Source organism: Mus pahari, chromosome 15 (assembly GCF_900095145.1).
Source record: "Mus pahari chromosome 15, PAHARI_EIJ_v1.1, whole genome shotgun sequence".
NCBI classification, from domain to species: Eukaryota; Metazoa; Chordata; class Mammalia; order Rodentia; family Muridae; genus Mus; species Mus pahari.
In genome coordinates, this window is record NC_034604.1 from 37442088 (window position 1) to 37459497 (window position 17410).

Below are 17410 nucleotides of genomic sequence, written 5' to 3' on the forward strand. Positions count from 1 at the left end.
CTGAAACTATAAGCCAGCTCCGATTAAGTGCTTCCATTTTAAGAGTTGCCTTGGTCATGTGGTCCCATCACAGCAAACTCTTTAAGACAGTGCTATTAATTTTGTAAACTTTGACTGATCTTGAAGTGATCATTGTTAATACATTGCACTGTCTGGATTTCTTTATACTTTTAATGATTGGTAGCTTCAGAAATTTGGGAATCTGTAGTGTAAGAAATATATACTGAAGGGATATAATCAATGGATTCAAATTTGAATTTATCTTATTGATAGAAAAACCAGCTGAAGAAGTAAGGTATATGTAATGAATGTACACAGTTAGATGTATGTATCTTCCTCCTACTGGTGATTGAACCCAGGGCCTTATGCATTTTAGGCAAGCACTCTGAATCCAGCTAGAGACAGATATTATTTAGTACTAGATGTTTTTCAAGTGTAAGGTATAAATGGAAGGAAAATTGTACTGCCTAACTGGATTGTGATCTTCAACTTATGGTTTTTCATGCTGAGTGTCAAGGCAGAAACCTGCCAGTGATTGATGGAGTATGTGGTAATGGGAGCAGGGTCATAAAGGCAGCAATATAGTACCGTGTGTGCAGGCTCTTATTGTTTAAAGTCTCTCTTTGATGGCTTGGGAAGGGTGGTACTTCTTTAAGGGACATACATGGTTATGTAGCTATTTCATCTGCCCTATTTGTGCTCCATTTCTGTATATAAAACTGTCATCAGTGAGTACCTCTCCCCTTCCTGCTCTTTAAAGGACCTTTAAACATAATAAAGTCATGCTCTCTTCATTGCTTTTGAGTACCAGTTTTTATACTGTATGCCTGAATATTCTGGTACTGTGGTTCTAGTTTTACTATTTTCTACTTGAACATAGTCACTGGTCTTTTTTAGAATTCTACACTGGGTTAAGTAGCGTGGATTACGGTATAGTGCTCTAGCAGTTATTTGAGCACATGGAACTAGTAGGAGCTTACTCATTATCTTGGCATCGCTCTCAGGTTCTCCCGTGACTCTTTTCATTGCCTTTATCCTTTTCCTTAGATTCATGACCCTTAAGCAAGAGCAGAATACCCTGTTGTGGAAAGTAGAAATGAGTTGAGTGAATACTTTTTGCCATCTTCTTAGTTGTAATCTTTTCCACCCAAATTTTTATGTTCCTATAAACTTGTTTTCCTGGCATTGGTCCTTTGGACCATAGTTGTAGTAATCTGAACACAATATTTTAATATTATTAATATTATTATTATTAGTTCTGTGAACTACAATATAAATATGTGGCTATATGGGAATAAGCTTTCAGACCACTTATTTTATTTGAAGTTGAGCATAGCTTTTTTGCTTCTGTTTGTTTTGTTTTGCAAGTTTATGGAAACTGATCATGAAGTCAACTTCTCAGGGAAATCAGGAAGAACAAATATATCTTTAGCCAGTTTAGTGGTCTACAATTGCTGAATGGTGTATGTATGTATGTATGGGCAAATGTTGCTTGTACTTTGTCTTTTTCACACTGTTACAAATTATATTAATATGAAACTGTACCCTAAGGCTAGGTTTATGCTAGACCAACAATTTACTCCTGGGCCCCTGAAGATACTTGTTTGGCCCTGCTGTCTATTTAGCCAAGGTGAGTCCTCATTAACAAGTATGAAATCACTCACATCCTTCCAGCATAAGAGAGGTTTTCATTTAGAAGCTAGAAGATGGGAGTGGACAGAGTTTTGTTTGCAGGTGGACAGTACAGTTGGACAGTTTGTATTCAACCCTATGCTTTTATTAAAAATTAAAGTTGCTTAAAGATTAAGATTACTGTTAGTAATTTGCCAGCTTTACTCTTTAGTCTGATACAGGTACAGTTTGATACTTTCCTTTCTTTAAAAAAAAAAAATCTCTGAAAAGCTATTGAATTATAGTGGACTTTATTTGGAACTAGGTGAGTTATAAATAAATGACATGTTTTATTAAATGTGAGCTAGAACCTTTAAAATGTGAAGTATAGATTTTATTTTTTGATTTTTTTTTTTTTTCCTTTAAATGTGACTTCTACAGATGAAGTGTTTTATTTCTGATAATTAAAAATCTATTAGGGCCGGTGAGATGGCTCAGTGGGTAAGAGCACCCAACTGCTCTTCTGAAGGTCCTGAGTTCAAATCCCAGCAACTACATGGGTGGCTCACAACCATCCGTAACAAGATCTGACACCTTCTTCTGGAGTGTCTGAAGACAGCTACAGTGTACTTACATATAATAAATAAATCTTTAAAAAAATCTATTAGCAGAATCCAAATTATGCTGAATTTTACATTCACCCATTCACACTATAAGAAACACTTGTAATGTTTTTTTTAAGATTTGAAATAATTGAGGTGTTTCTGTTCTATTCTTTCCTCTCCAGACCTTAGCTGTGTGCATGTCCTTTCTCACTCTGTTCTTTCTTGCTTAGACAGTCCAGTACTGTCATGGATCTCTCTCCTTCCTGTGTACTTACCCAGTTGACTCACCACACCCACCTTCATTACACTTACAAAATCTTGCCAATAATGTGAGAGCACACTGGGATATGTAGTTTCCTACCTCATGTAGTCTCTCTGCGTCAGCACTGCCCCCTCCCTCCCTGCCCAGCAGACCCTTCCTCCAGGCTTGTTGGTGTGTGCCTCATGTCTTAGGAGCTGAGTGTGAACTCCTGATATGTAGACACTGCTCCTCTCTACCCCTCGCTTTGCTCATGCTTCTTTCAATATTTGCTTATTTTCTCTTTGGGTTCCTCTTTGAAATCTTGACTCATTGAGGTTTAATATCTCAACGTAGGAATTTCTGTATCCTTCCTGTATCTGAACAGACTAGGTCTTGGTCCTGTTTTTTATGCCCTACTGTTGTTTTGTTTTTTGTTTAAATTTCATGTAGCTATTTTTAAAGCTTCTTGAAGATGGATTTTGTAACACATTTCTTGCAGTTCATGAGATGATGGGCCCTTAAATACTGAGTGAGTGAGTGAGTGAGTGAGTGAGTGGGTAGGTGAGTGAGTGAGTGAGTGAGTAGATGGGTGGGTGGGCGGGCGAGCAAGTAAGAGGGCGAGTGAGTGACGGCAGAGTACTGTGAGAAGGGTCATGAGGAGTGATGGCGTGTTGTTTTCTCTTTCATCAGCACCCACAACACAAGACCAGACCCCAAGTTCTGCTGTTTCAGTTGCCACGCCTACAGTTAGTGTTTCAGCTCCTGCTCCTACAGCCACACCTGTGCAAACCGTACCCCAGCCGCACCCTCAGACGTTACCTCCTGCTGTTCCTCACTCGGTACCTCAGCCGGCAGCAGCAATACCTGCTTTCCCACCAGTAATGGTGCCTCCATTCCGTGTGCCCCTGCCTGGCATGCCAATCCCACTCCCAGGTAACCTCAGATCACACTTGATGTTCTAGCTGTTTCTCATTGTCAGTTTGTTCTCATGTGTCTGTTGCATTTGAAATTGCCTTGAATCTCACCTGTTTGAGATGGTTTTGAAAGATTCATGGCTAACTGCGATATTTTTTCTTAAGTTTTGGTAAATGTCCTTTTTTGTTGTTGTTTACATGTCTTATAATTAGTCACATTTAAAAATACACTTATTTTGGATAATAACCTCAACTAAATTCTCTTTGTTTGTAAATATGTTCTAAATGTGATTTTTTTTTTATATAAAAAGATTGAATCTATGAAGTTGATAAATTACAAGCTATAACAGCTAGCACAGGTTAAACACTGTATGTCATTCTAACACATATGCATTCAGTCTTAAGTTTTGCAACCATCTTAGGTAGACTTGCGGACAGGTTTAATTATTTTTTTGTCCAGTGTCACATAGTTTAGTGACAGTGTTAGGGATCTGATCTGCCTTCCAGATCCAGGTACCAAACTCTTAATAATCATGTTGTACTAGGAAGAATATGAGTCGCCTAATTGTGAACAGATTGATATAAGACAGAAATCAGAAGGTTTCTTTACAACATTTATGAAGTAGAGTATAACCTACATTATTTAAAAGTTTCTTAGGGCAGATTTGTGTATATTATTGTACAGGAAATTATGAAGAGTAGAGAATGAGTTAAAGGATTTGTGGAGAAGTTTTCCATTAGGGAATACATAATGGTATTGTTGGGCATTCTAATTTGAGTGCGTTTGTTGTTGTCAAATGAATGTATTTAATCCTTGATCCATGATTCATTCCTAAGTGTTGTAGTTGAAAATAGTTACTGTAGATAGGTTTTACAAGGCTAGCTTGTGGTAAGGATGAAGAAGACCCTGGCTTCTGTCTCTAACTTTCACACTTTCCTAAGGCTGTTGCCATTTATTGGATAGGGTTCTGTGTAAAAGGAGAGGTATGATGTGAATACATTTAAATATTAAAATTTTGCAAGAACCAAAAATTTAAGAACTGGTGTTTTTTGTTGGATTAAAAAAAATCTTTTATTCATTATTGATATAGTGGTAGATAAGTGCTAAAGAGAAGATGCCCTATATGTGAAGGTTAGAATCTCTAGTCATCTAAAAAATCCAGTTGTTTGGTACTAACGGTTTTGTTCTTGAGTTATATTTTAAGGCAATCTGAGTACTTTCCTCTGCATCTTATTTTTGTAGGAAAGTAACAAGGATGGAATAGTTTGACACTTGTCAAACCCTTTTTCTTTTTAAAAACTAATTATTATTATTATTATTATTATTATTATTATTATTTAGTGTCTTGCTGTGTAGCCCAGCCTAACCTAGAATTCACTTGTCTAGTCTTCCAGCCTTGGAATGATAGTCTGCTTTCTAGTTAAGGGCAGTGTCAAGGCCAGCTGTAGGTTTTGAGTGTGAAGATGCCGAACTCTTAGTTTGTAGAGAACAGACTGAGGGATGGCATGAGGATGCTATAAAAATACTTTGAAAGATTATTGCCTTCTGAAGGGATGTTCACTGTGTTCTGTATGCTTTTACTAGAGTAGAGAAAAAAGGGAACGGCTGCATGTTATTAGCAAAGATTTGTGGAAAGTGGAAGTTTGTCAAATTCCTCATTTTCATACCTTCTAAAAATTTAGAATAGGTGGTAATGACCACAAAAACGAAGATAATGCTTGTGAAATTTGGCAATAAAAGACACTTTTAAAAAATGGCAGCCACAGCCGGGCGTGGTGGCGCACGCCTTCAATCCCAGCACTTGGGAAGCAGAGGCAGGCGGATTTCTGAGTTTGAGGCCAGCCTGGTCTGCAAAGTGAGTTCCAGGACAACCAGGGCTATACAGAGAGAGAAACCCTGTTTCGGAACCCCCCCCCCCCAAAAAAAATGGCAACCATTAATATTTTGTAGGTTAAGTGGAAGAAAACTGATCCCCCCCTCATGAGTGTGTGTGTTTGTGTGTGTGTGTGTGTGCACACGTGCACACACAAGCACATGCGCCTGTGTGCTTCTGGGGTTCGAACTCAGGGACTTGTGCAGGGTAGGCAGATGTTAATATTCCTGAGCTGTACTCCATACTCAAGAATTCTCCAACAGTAGCAGTTGGGTTGTCTAAGCTACCAAGATTTCATTGGAAGATGTCTTATAGAAAGTAGTAGTAATATTTGTTGATACTGAGACATTTCTGATTTGATAATCATTTTTTTCTCATTAACCTTTTTACTAAGTTCTACAAGGTATTTTAGTGAAAAGAAAGACAAAAACACTTATTTTCTCTTCCCCAAATTTTTGTCTGTCATTATTTACAGTTAGATCCTACCTTTCCCCCTTCTTTATGTCAATTTTGTGTTAAGGTGAATTGGAAGGATTTATTTGTGTTACTTATTTTGCAGCTTGACATTGTATTTGTAATAGCATTGTCTGGATATAATAAGGATGACTAAGTAGGAGATGACTAAGCTGAAGGAAAGTAGTAGAAGATTTAGATGAGCTAAAAGGTGGAATTTGAGGGCGGTAACAGATTAGGAATAGAGGTATCTGCTTCTAAAACTGAAATCTTACTGGCAATTTTATGAAACTTACTGTCATTGACATCAGAATCCAAAATGCTAAGTGGAATTTTCTAATTTCCTAATAGAGCATATTTTGAGGACAGCATAATTTGTAGGAAAATTGGACAAAAACTTCCCCTTTTAAAAAAAGGTTAGTATTTTAGGTATGTGGTTATTTTGTGAGTATTCATAATATGCTTGTAATATCTTCAGGGAAAGCCTTGGATTTATCTGTTTAGGTTGAGAAGAAACATATGCTAATAGTTATGTAGATATTTAGGTTGGCTCAGTTGATTTTTATCATTGGCAGTTATGTCTGAATATGAAGATATTTGATTCATTTAGAGTTACATAATGAAATTTCTTTGGAGGATATAGTTTATAAATAGAGACTAGACTTTGGAAGAAAGTTTTATCCTAAGGAAAGTGGTGGCTTAATAGGCTTGGTGATCCTGTAGATGGCAGTATTTATATTAACTGAAATTTACAGCCTGAAACTTCTTTTATGAAGTGAATTTTTTTATCTTTTGCTTTGTTTCAGCATTAGGAAAATAAAACAATACACACAGCTTTCTTCACTCAGTGTGCTTTTATAACTCAGGGATTTTATTTTGGTTTAAAGTTAGTAGGAAGTTTAGGGTTAACCTTTATTGAAATGATAATGAAATTAAGGCACTTGAAAATTTGGTGCTTTTTGGACGTGTGCGTGTGTGAACATCATTTAAATTATTTGAAAATGCAGAGTTTTAATTTTGATTTTACTTTTTGAAATCAATCAGGAGAGATATATTTTCCCATCCTTCAGCGGGAAAGTTTATTTTTAATTCAGTATTTTGCATTTTTTAAATTTGCAGTACCAAACTTAAGTTGAGTTTTTTCCAGGTACAAAATAGTAAAATTTATTTCCCTACGATTCTTCCTATTTTTTTTTTAAAACGTTTTAAAATTCACATTCAATTTTGAATTTCCTCAGTTTCCAGCTTTTGTTTTCACTTTTTATCATTATTCTAATCCATCATGATGAGTCTCCCTCCTTCTCAAACTGTACGTAATATCTGTTCTTAATACACGCTCCTTCAGCCAGCCTAAGTGACAACAGACAGTGACTAAGAACCTCAGAGGGGACAAGTGTAGTTTTGGCCTGCCTCCATGGTGGTCCATGTTGGTGCCATTCCATGTGGCAGGCACTAAACAGATATTTGACACTAGTTAATGCTCCTGCTCTTTCCATCTGTGCTTTTGTTTTAACTGTCACTGCAGTGGAATAGTTGAATCTATTTTGTGCCTTAATTTTTTTCTTATTCCCCCTGCCCCTCTGCACTGTCTTTTCCTTTCTATTTTTGCATAGTTGGACCTTACCCAGCCCTAGCCTGTGGTTTCACATGGGCATCAGCATAGCAACAGTATCTTGTCAGACAGTGCCAAGTGCAGTGCCTTTTGCTGGCCTGTAAGCATCCACAGCTGGGTTTGATGTCTGGTGAGAAAAAGTCCCACTCAAGAATTTATTAGCGTGTAACAAAGGGGGTTTCTTTTGTTGACTTTACACATTGAGGTTCCTTCAAACAGAGCTGGTAGGTAACTGGTGTTGTAGCTAGAAATAGCAACACTCGATTTGACACTACTTCCCACAAAACTATTTTATTCCATTCTTGGTCATTCTCATTGGAAATAGATTCTAAATTGTAGTGGTAAATTATTTCCCTGAATCCCAGTGGTAGCCGACATACAATGGCAGCTTTCCAACCAATGCTTGCTTATCCATTTTACAGGTGTAGCAATGATGCAAATAGTCAGCTGCCCGTATGTAAAGACAGTCGCTACCACCAAGACCGGTAATTTTAAAACCATCTTAGTTTGTTTTGTCTGTAAGTTGGCATGGTAGTGAATGTTGTTGTTTATCCTTTTATTTATTTATTTATTTTTTGCCCTAGTGAGTGGAGCTTAAAAAATACTTTTCTTTTTAATGAGCAGTTTAAATGCAGTTGTCATATTTGGCCAACACTTAATTTCCCAATTTCCTGTAGTATTAGCTTCTATGGTTCACAAAAGCAAATGAGGTCAGAGCACTTTATATATCTTAACTTACGTAATAAGTGTAAACAACTTCATTCTCATATTCATAACATTTAATTTTATTTTTGATGTATGTTTTTAAGTTAAATATAAAATGTCATTTCCATGTGTAAAATGATGTGATTACGCTTGCATGCAAGTGACTTTGTGTGTGTGATATTTGTATATAGCATACATTTGCATTTTAAATTTACCAAAGTAAGGCTACCTGGAACCTAGATTCTAGGATTTTTGTTTTCTGTTTGGATTCTTGTTTCCATCCTTATATGAACAGTGTTTAGTTAGCATTATAAAAAACAAAAATTGAGGCTTATCTTTTAAAAATAGATCTGCCTTTTTAAGGGAAAGGGTAATCAGATAGTCTACATATTTATCATTTGGAGTTGGGAATAGTTGTTTTACTTTAAAACTAAGAATTTTTATTCTGACCCGTTTAAATATTTTAGAAGTAGAAAATAATTTTGGTTTAGGAATTACACTCAGTGACTGTGTTATTTCTTTAGAATTTTAGAACTTAAAAAGTATATTTCTGTTTTTAGTAGATCATGGTAGTTAGACATTGGCATAGAGGACACCTAAACGTTTGACTGTTCTTAAGGTATTTCTTGGATCCAGTTTTGTATCCATTTGAATTTAGGCATTAGAATCAACAGTCCAGGGAAGTAGAGTCGATACTTACATCACCTGTTACATACTATTCTTGTTCCAAGTATTTAATATTTACTAGGAAGATTTTACTTGTGGTTTTATTTTATATTATGTTTTAATACTTAGATCTAACTTTTTATTAATTTTTAGGTGTATTACCAGGAATGGCCCCTCCTATAGTACCCATGATACACCCCCAGGTTGCTATTGCCGCCTCACCTGCTGCCTTAGCTGGAGCAACAGCAGTTTCCGAGTGGACTGAATATAAAACAGCAGATGGGAAGACGTACTATTATAATAATAGAACACTAGAATCAACATGGGAAAAGCCCCAAGAACTGAAGGAGAAAGGTATAGTTGTTTTGTGACTAAGGACATAGTATGAACTATAATAAGTAGACGGCTATTTGAAATTCCTACTTTGTAAGTTAAAAGTTTAAAAATATTCACATTTTTCAGTTATTAGGTACTGTATAATTATATTATTATGGAAGTTTATGATACTGATAGCAAAATTTAGGTCTTTGGAACCTAGTATGTGGCAGACTCATAATGTTCTATGCTGTGAGTCCTTGCTTCTCATCATAGTTCAGTATTTTACGGATGGTTGCTGCACATGATGCAGGTGACTGGAGAATATCTTCTCTTGAAGTCAGCAGGTTAAAGAGTTTTCCAGTAATATTAGTGACAGTATCAAGAAGATCATTTTATATATATATTGGTTTTTCGAAGCAGGGTTTCTCTGTGCAGCCCTGGCTGTCCTGGAACTCACTCTGTAGACCAGGCTGGCCTCGAACTCAGAGATTCGCCTGCCTCTGCCTCCCGAGTGCTGGGATTAAAGGCCTGCGCCACCATGCCTGGCTGGCATTTTATATTTATGGTTAACATTGAGAAATAGAACATCTCAACTGCTTATTTCATAGAAACTCTTTTAAAAATTACAGAAAAACTTTTGAATAACATCATCTTAGTTTTTTAACAGAAAAATTAGATGAGAAGATTAAAGAACCAATTAAGGAGGCATCTGAAGAGCCATTGCCAATGGAGACTGAGGAGGAAGACCCTAAGGAAGAACCTATAAAGGAGATAAAGGAGGTAAAGGCCGGGCACGCTAACCTGAGGGGTGGGGTCAGCCTGAGTTGCTTGGCAGTATTTACACAGACCTGCACATGGATTTGCTCTATATTAAAACAGTTGTCAATTTGACCTCTGAAAGTTTGAAGTTCTAATCATTTTTCCTGTGGAAGCTTCATGAATTTTTTAAAGGTAGTTCTAATTTTTTATACTGTTTTCTTTGAAAATTTCATTAATTCTTTTGCGTGTTTTATTTATTTTTACTTTAAAGTGTGTGTGTGTGTGTGTGTGTGTGTGTGTGTGTGTGTGTGTGTGTGTGTGTGTGTGTGTGTGTTTTCATTGCATGTATTTGTAGTATTTGTGGGTATCCCTGGAGGCTAGAACAGTGTATCTGGAGCTCTAATTACAGACAGTTAGGAATTGCTTTTTATGGGAACTGAGAATCGAACTCAGGTACCCAAGAAGAACAGTACCCACGTCTGAGAACTGAGCCATCTCTCTCTCTAGCCCTTTTCTTTTTATATTTAGTCAAGGTCCATTGAAAGAAAGGGTCTTGGGCTAGAGGTTGGGCCTAATCTCCAAACTCTTGCCTTGCATTTGTTTGAGTTAAAGTTAGAAGTACATCTTACTATTTGAGTGCATTTCATCTGCCCTCTCCACTGTCTGTCTCAGTGTGGAATGGTCCTTTTGTAACACTAGAGTTCTGAGTTTTTGGGAGGTGCTATGATAGCCATGTTTCAGTACTGTAGAAGTTAGCAGAAGAAAAAAAAACGACGTTAAAGGAAGAGGTCTTCTAATTTTCTCTACTTTAGTTATTTCAGTTGTAAGTGCATAGCTAGTATGTCTAAGATAGGACCAGTTGTTGCTGCTTGTTATGTGTGATTCAGCTCTTTTTTTTTTTTTTTTTTAAGATTTATTTATTATTATATCTAAGTACACTGTAGCTGTCTTCAGACACACCAGAAGAGTGCGTGAGATCTCATTACGGATGGTTGTGAGCCACCATGTGGTTGCTGGGATTTGAACTCAGGACCTTCAGAAGAGCAGTTGGTACTCTTAACCACTGAGCCATCTCTCCAGCCCAGTGATTCAGCTTTTAATGTAGGGCAAGGATGTTGGTCTTTTGAGAAATTCCTACTCGGAATCTCTCCTTGGAGTTCTTATAAGAGATCTTGGGTTGGTTTTCATTTGAGGTATTTGTAATGATAGTTTATTTCTTATTTATCTTGTGTTATTAATTTGATACAATATTAATTCCCTTAGGAGCCCAAAGAAGAAGAGATGACTGAAGAAGAAAAGGCTGCCCAGAAGGCAAAGCCAGTAGCTACTACTCCTATTCCTGGTACTCCATGGTATGTACTTTGTTATGACACTTGTCTAAATGACATTTCTATAGGAAGAAAGATTTGTAAAAGTATGGCTCAGATACATTTTTTAACTATTGGATATTTTGATTCCAGTTGGGGTGTTTAGACTTAGAAATCAATTGCCATATGTGTTTTCTATAATAATTACACAAAAATCTTCTTCCTTTCTTGGTCCTGTACTGAACTACTGTGAGATCTTGAACCTGCTTCTTGCTGTTTAATGTTGTAAATTTATTTATATGTAAGTGTATACATGCATATGTAGGCTCTCACTGTGATATTACAGAACTCTGTAAATATGACTTTTTCTTTAATTATGGAGTAATCTTACTGTTTTTTCCTGGGCTTGGTTTTTCCTCTCTCCCTCTGCCACATAAGTGTCCCTTGTATGCCTTCTCTTGCTTGCTTAGCCCTAGCGACTGCACATGCACTCACTTGTTGTTCTTGAAGCTTTCCTGGCTTTACTACTTTTGTCCCTCCCTCTTTGCTCTCCCCAACCCCCATTTTTTTCCAGTAGTGGCCCTTCATCTGTTTTAAAAACCATGTTTGTGAGAAAATGTTGAATAGATACCTTTGTTACTGGATTTTCTACAAAATAAGAAGCAGATCTTGAGTGTGATCAGATAAAAGTTTGATCTTGAGTTTCCTTAAAAGGTTTCTAGTTGTTTGTGTGTATGAGTGATGTTAGTGGCTGATGCTGTTGATCAGATCAGTTATTGATATATAGATCAGTGGTTTTCAATCAGCAGTAATTTTACTCCTCAGTGGACATAGGTGCAAAACGTTGGAGATATTTTTGGTTGTTAAAACTTGCAGATTGTGGGTGCTGGAGAGATGGCTCAGCAGTTAAGAGCACTGACTGCTTTTCCGAAGGTCTTGAGTTCAATTCCCAGCAACCACATGGTGGCTCACAATCATCTGTAATAGGATCCAATGCCCTCTTCTGGCATATCTAAGAGAGCTACAGTATACTCATATTCATAAGTAAATACTTAAAAAATTGCAAATTGTTAATAGCTTGTAGTAGATAAATGGCAGTTGTGTTCAATGCCTTACCATGCACATCACATCTCCCTAAGTGTAGAAGTTATATTCCCAGCATGTTTTTAGTGCAGGGTGGTAAATCCCTAGACTAGATCCTATACATTATTAAGGGTTGATGTGCTATGTCCTTGTATTAACTTTTTACTTTATTAACTGAAATATCTGTGGAGAGATATCCTCAACGTTGGTATCTTAAAGGGACAGATTGTATTAGGAAGGACTTACCACTTCCAGAATAGTTGATTTAAATGTCTTTATGTTTCTGGCTGGTAGAGGGATTATCTTCACTGATATCTCATTGCCCTGTTTCTTGCTCTCATAAAATACATTCCTGATCTTATGATTCTTTCATAATTTTGTTTTTTTCTGTTAGGACAAGATGTTGAGGGTTGTCTTGTGCATTTCCAGTTTGAGACTCAGTTTTCCAAGGTCCTTTTTATGAAAAGTTGCATTTATAGGTCACAGTGTTGAATATAGGGACAGTGCTGCTATTGAATTCTTAATAGTTTAAAAGACTGTAGTGGATGTAGATGGAAGACTCACATTTAAAGGTACAGTGAGACTTCCTGCTATTTTGTGCCAGTGAAGCTTACACTGCCATTTTTTTGAACTACATCATCTCACATCTTTGAATTTCTGTTTTTTTTTTTTTTTTTTTTTCTTTCTGTGAAAATGACTGTTCCTCAATAATTCCTATTTGCCTTTCTTATACAGGTCACAATATCAGCACTAACACTATCCCTAATAGAATTGCTAAGGCTGTTTAAACTGGTCTCTAGTTATTTTTGTGTATAGGGAATATCACTGAAGGTTGTAGTAAAAGTGTGTTTTAAAGACACTAGGTATAGTTTTCAGTGTATGTTTTTCACTGACTTGATGAAGTTGTTTAAACTAATTATGTAAAATGTGTCTGATATATAGTCAGAGTTATTAAAATAGTCTGTACTGTATTTAATATACAGGTTCCTCCTAAGTTTGAGGTTAAGCAGCTTCACACCTGATTCTGTTTGGGTTTCATGTTTCACACATGGACCTGTCCAGAGTAGCTTCATGTTCTTTTAGACTTTGTGTAAATGTTGCTTCTTTCTTTTCGTGGAGTGGACCAGTTGTATTGTAATTTGATGTCTAGACATTTGGATCTAGTCTTCCTTCTAAGTCCTTAACTGTATTTCTTATGAATTCTTTTTTTTAAGATTTTACTTACTTAGTTAATGTATGTCTGCACTATAGCTGTCTTAGACACACCAGAAGAGGGTATCGGATCCCATGACAGAAGGTTTTGAGTCTCCATGTGGTTGCTGGGAATTGAAGTCAGGACCTCTGGAAGGACAGTCAGTGCTCTTAACCTCTGAGCCATTTCTTCTGCTCTTCTTAAGATTTTTATCTTTAGGCTTTTCTTCATCATTGACCTTCTAAGTTATGTAGTGATTTTTATTTTTTTCCCTTAAGGAGGGGTATGGGTTGAAAGTGGAGGAGGGCTGAAGATGTCTTCCTGATCTGCTATCCTCAGCAGGGCAGATGTGAAAAGCAAAGCAATGAGTGAGGGGTGTTGGCCTGGGCCTGTGGCTTCCACATCAGCAGTCTAACAAATCTTTTAAACTAGTGATTCTCAACCTGTGGGTTATGATCCCTTTGGGGTTTCATATCAGATATCCTTAATATCATAAATTCACATGATTCATAACAGCAGCAAAATTACAGATATGAAATAGTAATGAAAATAATTTTATGGTTGGGGGGTCACCATAACATGAGGAACTGTATTAAAGGGTCACAGCATTAGGAAGGTTGAGAACCTCTGCCTAAAGTGGATTGTTACTACAGGCCGCTGATTCCCATCTATCTCACCTACTCCCAGTCCCAGCCTTTTGGGCCACTCAACACATATATATCTTACATACCACCTTTCTGGCCTCCTTGTTGCTAAGTAACAGTAATGACCGTTTTAATTTCATCCAGAATATCAGCTTAAAAAGTCTTATAATGAAACTGTATGAACTGTGGTTTTACACTTTGATCCTTTAAAAGGCTTTTATTATTTAATTTATTCATGTTATACCTCTCACCTGTTATTCTAAAATTTGGTAGATGTTTTAGTTATTGTGCCCAGTCCCATACCTTTGTTATGAGGTTCCCTTTAACATGTTTACCCACTACACCTTACACTCTTCTGGTTCTGAAGCCTAGATGGTAGCAGGCTCTAGTTTGCTGCCAGAGTGCCTGTTTGAAGCTTTTGTGTATCCATCAAACAGTATTTTACAAGCAGGAACGACCAATACTCCCATTAATAGTCAGCATTACCTTAGCATGAGACCAGCATTTCTCAAGTTGACTGCCCTGCTCTGCCCTGTTCACTGTGCTGGTGTGCTGCCCAGAGTTGAAGTAGGTCTGAGGGGCACTTGTGCTTAAAAGAGGTATTTAGTTTAAAAGGCAAGGCATCCTCCTGTGTAGCTCAGGTTGGCCTCAGTGTCAGGTTCTTCCTGTCTTGGTGTCTTGGGTGCTAGGATTGCAGTCATTGTCACTGTGGCCATCTGGGCCACTATACTCTTAGAATGCTGATAAGGTTGGATACTTTCCTCTTTACTAGCTATACTCCTTTGCAGTGTTTGCTAATTTGGTGGGGGGCGTTGCTTGATTTTAAAAAATAATATATTATCTTTTTTGTATATTACTATTTAACCCTTTTGCTTTTACATGTATACAGTTTATCCGAATCTGTTTTATTCTGGTAACTTGTATAAATTTTAAATTTAGGATTAGTGGCGTACCTAGTGGTAGACTACTGAGCAGTGTGTGAGGAGCTGGGTCATACCCTAGTACTATAGAACTAATATTTATTTCATTTAATTTTAAAGCGGGTGTTTTGCCTGCATGTATGCTGCACCATATGCCTGCCTAGTGTCTGGAGGCCAGAAGAGCGCTTCCTGATCTCTTGGAATTAGTGTTACCAACAATTGTGATTCATTATGTGGTTACTGGAAGTTGAACTTGGGTCATCTAGACGAGCAATCTTAACAGCTGACCTATTCCTCCAGCCCCAGAATTAATATTTTGATGAAGTCAAGTTAATTGATCTTTATAATTTCTAGTAAGGCCCTGTATTCTTATTCTCTAGGAACCAACGAGTTTTTGGTTCTAAGTTTTGAAAATTCTCATACACACTTTTAAGGTCACAGACTTACTGTAACTTTTCCATTTATTATTAGAGTTTGGCTTATAGTTACTTTAATGGTCCTATACTATTGTGGACAGTGATGACTGCTTTTGTTTTCCATGATTCATTATTATTAGTCTATGGTTTTTTGTTTTTTTCAAGTCAGGCTGACCTTGAACATGTTATATAGCTGAGCAAGACCATGAGCTCCTTCCTCATCTTCCTCTTCCCAAGTGATCCACCGTTACTCCAGGTCCTGTGGGCTTATTAAATACTTTCGTAGATAGAGGCATCTGCTACCAGGATTGATGACCTGGGTTGGATCCCTGGAATCCACACGACAGGAGGAGAGAACTGACTCCCAGAAGGTGGTCTTTGACCCCCTAACCCTGCATATACATTTAGACAGAAATGTCATAGAAAAGCCTTTTGAGTTTATCTTTTTTTTTTTTAAATTACTGAAAATTGCATAGAACCTTTCTGTTTTCTTTTTTGTTTGTTTCTTCTTTTTTTAAAAAAAATCTTAGTATTTTGTTATGGCAAGTTTTAAATTTGCAAATATGTCAAGAATTCTTCAATATTGAATTTATATAGTGTGTGCATAGTGACCATTGAGTTTATGTAGTTCTATGTTGAGTTTATACAACATGTGCTTAGTGACCACCAAGATTCTATAGTTTTACATTGAGTGTATGTGTGCAAGTGACTACTGAGATTCTCTGCTGAGTACATACAGTGTGTGTATAGTGCCCTCCGAGAGTCTTTAGTTCCTTGCCATATTTGCTTTAACCGGCTTGTCCTTCAGCCCACTGGCCTTTATTTACACTTTGAAAGTTACAGTACACTTCACTCATTGATTTATCACTTCTTAGTACTATAGACGAATTTTTTGTGAATCTTGGTTAATTCTGAGGTTCTCTGAATACGTTCCTGTCCTGACTCTAGTGAAGAGTGGAAGAGAGACGCTTGGAGTGATGTTACTTGCATATAATCTTAGTACATTGGAGGCTGAAGCAGGAGTTTCATGATTTTGAGAGCATGTTTCTGGAATCATTCATCTCTTTTGTTCTGAACGCTGTTATGAAAACCATTATTAATTAGGACCTATCACTTTCTTCCTGTTTGCCTGTCCTTTTGCCCTCTTAGAGTTAACATTAAATTAGCTATCAGAGTTTTTTGTAACACAGGAAAATGGTGTTTTATATTATCTTCAGGTGTGTTGTTTGGACTGGTGATGAGAGGGTCTTCTTTTACAATCCCACCACCCGCCTCTCTATGTGGGACCGGCCTGATGATTTGATTGGAAGGGCGGATGTTGACAAAATTATTCAAGAGCCCCCTCATAAAAAAGGATTGGAAGACATGAAGAAGCTAAGTAAGTTTCAAATTAGGAATTCATCCTCTGAATTTAACCCCCTTTCACTATTTGATGGATAGTATAAAGGACATTTGAAATAAATTTAACTTAAAAAAATAGATTGCTATTCTGGTTTGGATACAATAAGAAATAAAAATGTAAAGAATTTGAGTAATAGTTTATTTTGTAGAACATTTTTTAACTTTTGTTAATATTTTCAGTTAGTCTGAGATGCTGGAACTGTTGCTGTTGGCTTATGCTGCTGAAACCCTTAGATAGCCTTTTACCTCCTTTTGTACTAGTGATACCATTTGTAATAATCAAACTATGCAGAATACTTTTTATATTTTCTAAAATTTCATAGTTTACAAAATGCAAAATTTCATAAAACTTCATAAAATTTCATATAAAAATCAATTCTGTAGGATATGGTAGCATACACTTTTAATCTCAGCACTAGGAGAAAGAGGCAGGTCAATCTCTGAATCCAGTCCTGTCTGGTTTTCATAATGAGTTCTAGACTAGCAAGGCTACATATACATAGTAAGACCCCATCAGCCAGAAAAACAAAAATCCTTTGAACTAGATAATAGCTCTCTTCTTGAATATAGAAATCCTTAGCTTTTAAGACATTTTAAAATCTACTGCCTCTTCTGATAGTTTTTCAGAATATTGGGTACAAACACTTGTGCATAATTTTTTGTTGTATAATTCTTGATGACACTTTAAC

The 17410-nt window shown here is 36.7% G+C and overlaps 1 protein-coding gene across 3 annotated transcripts in view; it reads left to right on the forward strand.

The window, feature by feature from the left end:
• Tcerg1 (transcription elongation regulator 1) overlaps positions 1-17410 on the forward strand; it is a 58311-nt gene that overhangs the window by 15236 nt on the left and 25665 nt on the right. For 2 of the 3 annotated variants that reach the window (XR_002381045.1, XM_021214171.1), the window contains exons 5-10: positions 3148-3390; positions 7733-7795; positions 8835-9035; positions 9667-9779; positions 11022-11110; positions 16538-16698. Coding sequence is in view for 2 of the 3 variants with exons in the window: in XM_021214171.1 (XP_021069830.1) it covers positions 3148-3390; positions 7733-7795; positions 8835-9035; positions 9667-9779; positions 11022-11110; positions 16538-16698 (870 nt within the window). In the remaining variant the exon portion in view is untranslated. The remainder of the gene's footprint in view (positions 1-3147; positions 3391-7732; positions 7796-8834; positions 9036-9666; positions 9780-11021; positions 11111-16537; positions 16699-17410) is intronic. The other variant, XM_021214173.2, reaches the window with a different exon arrangement.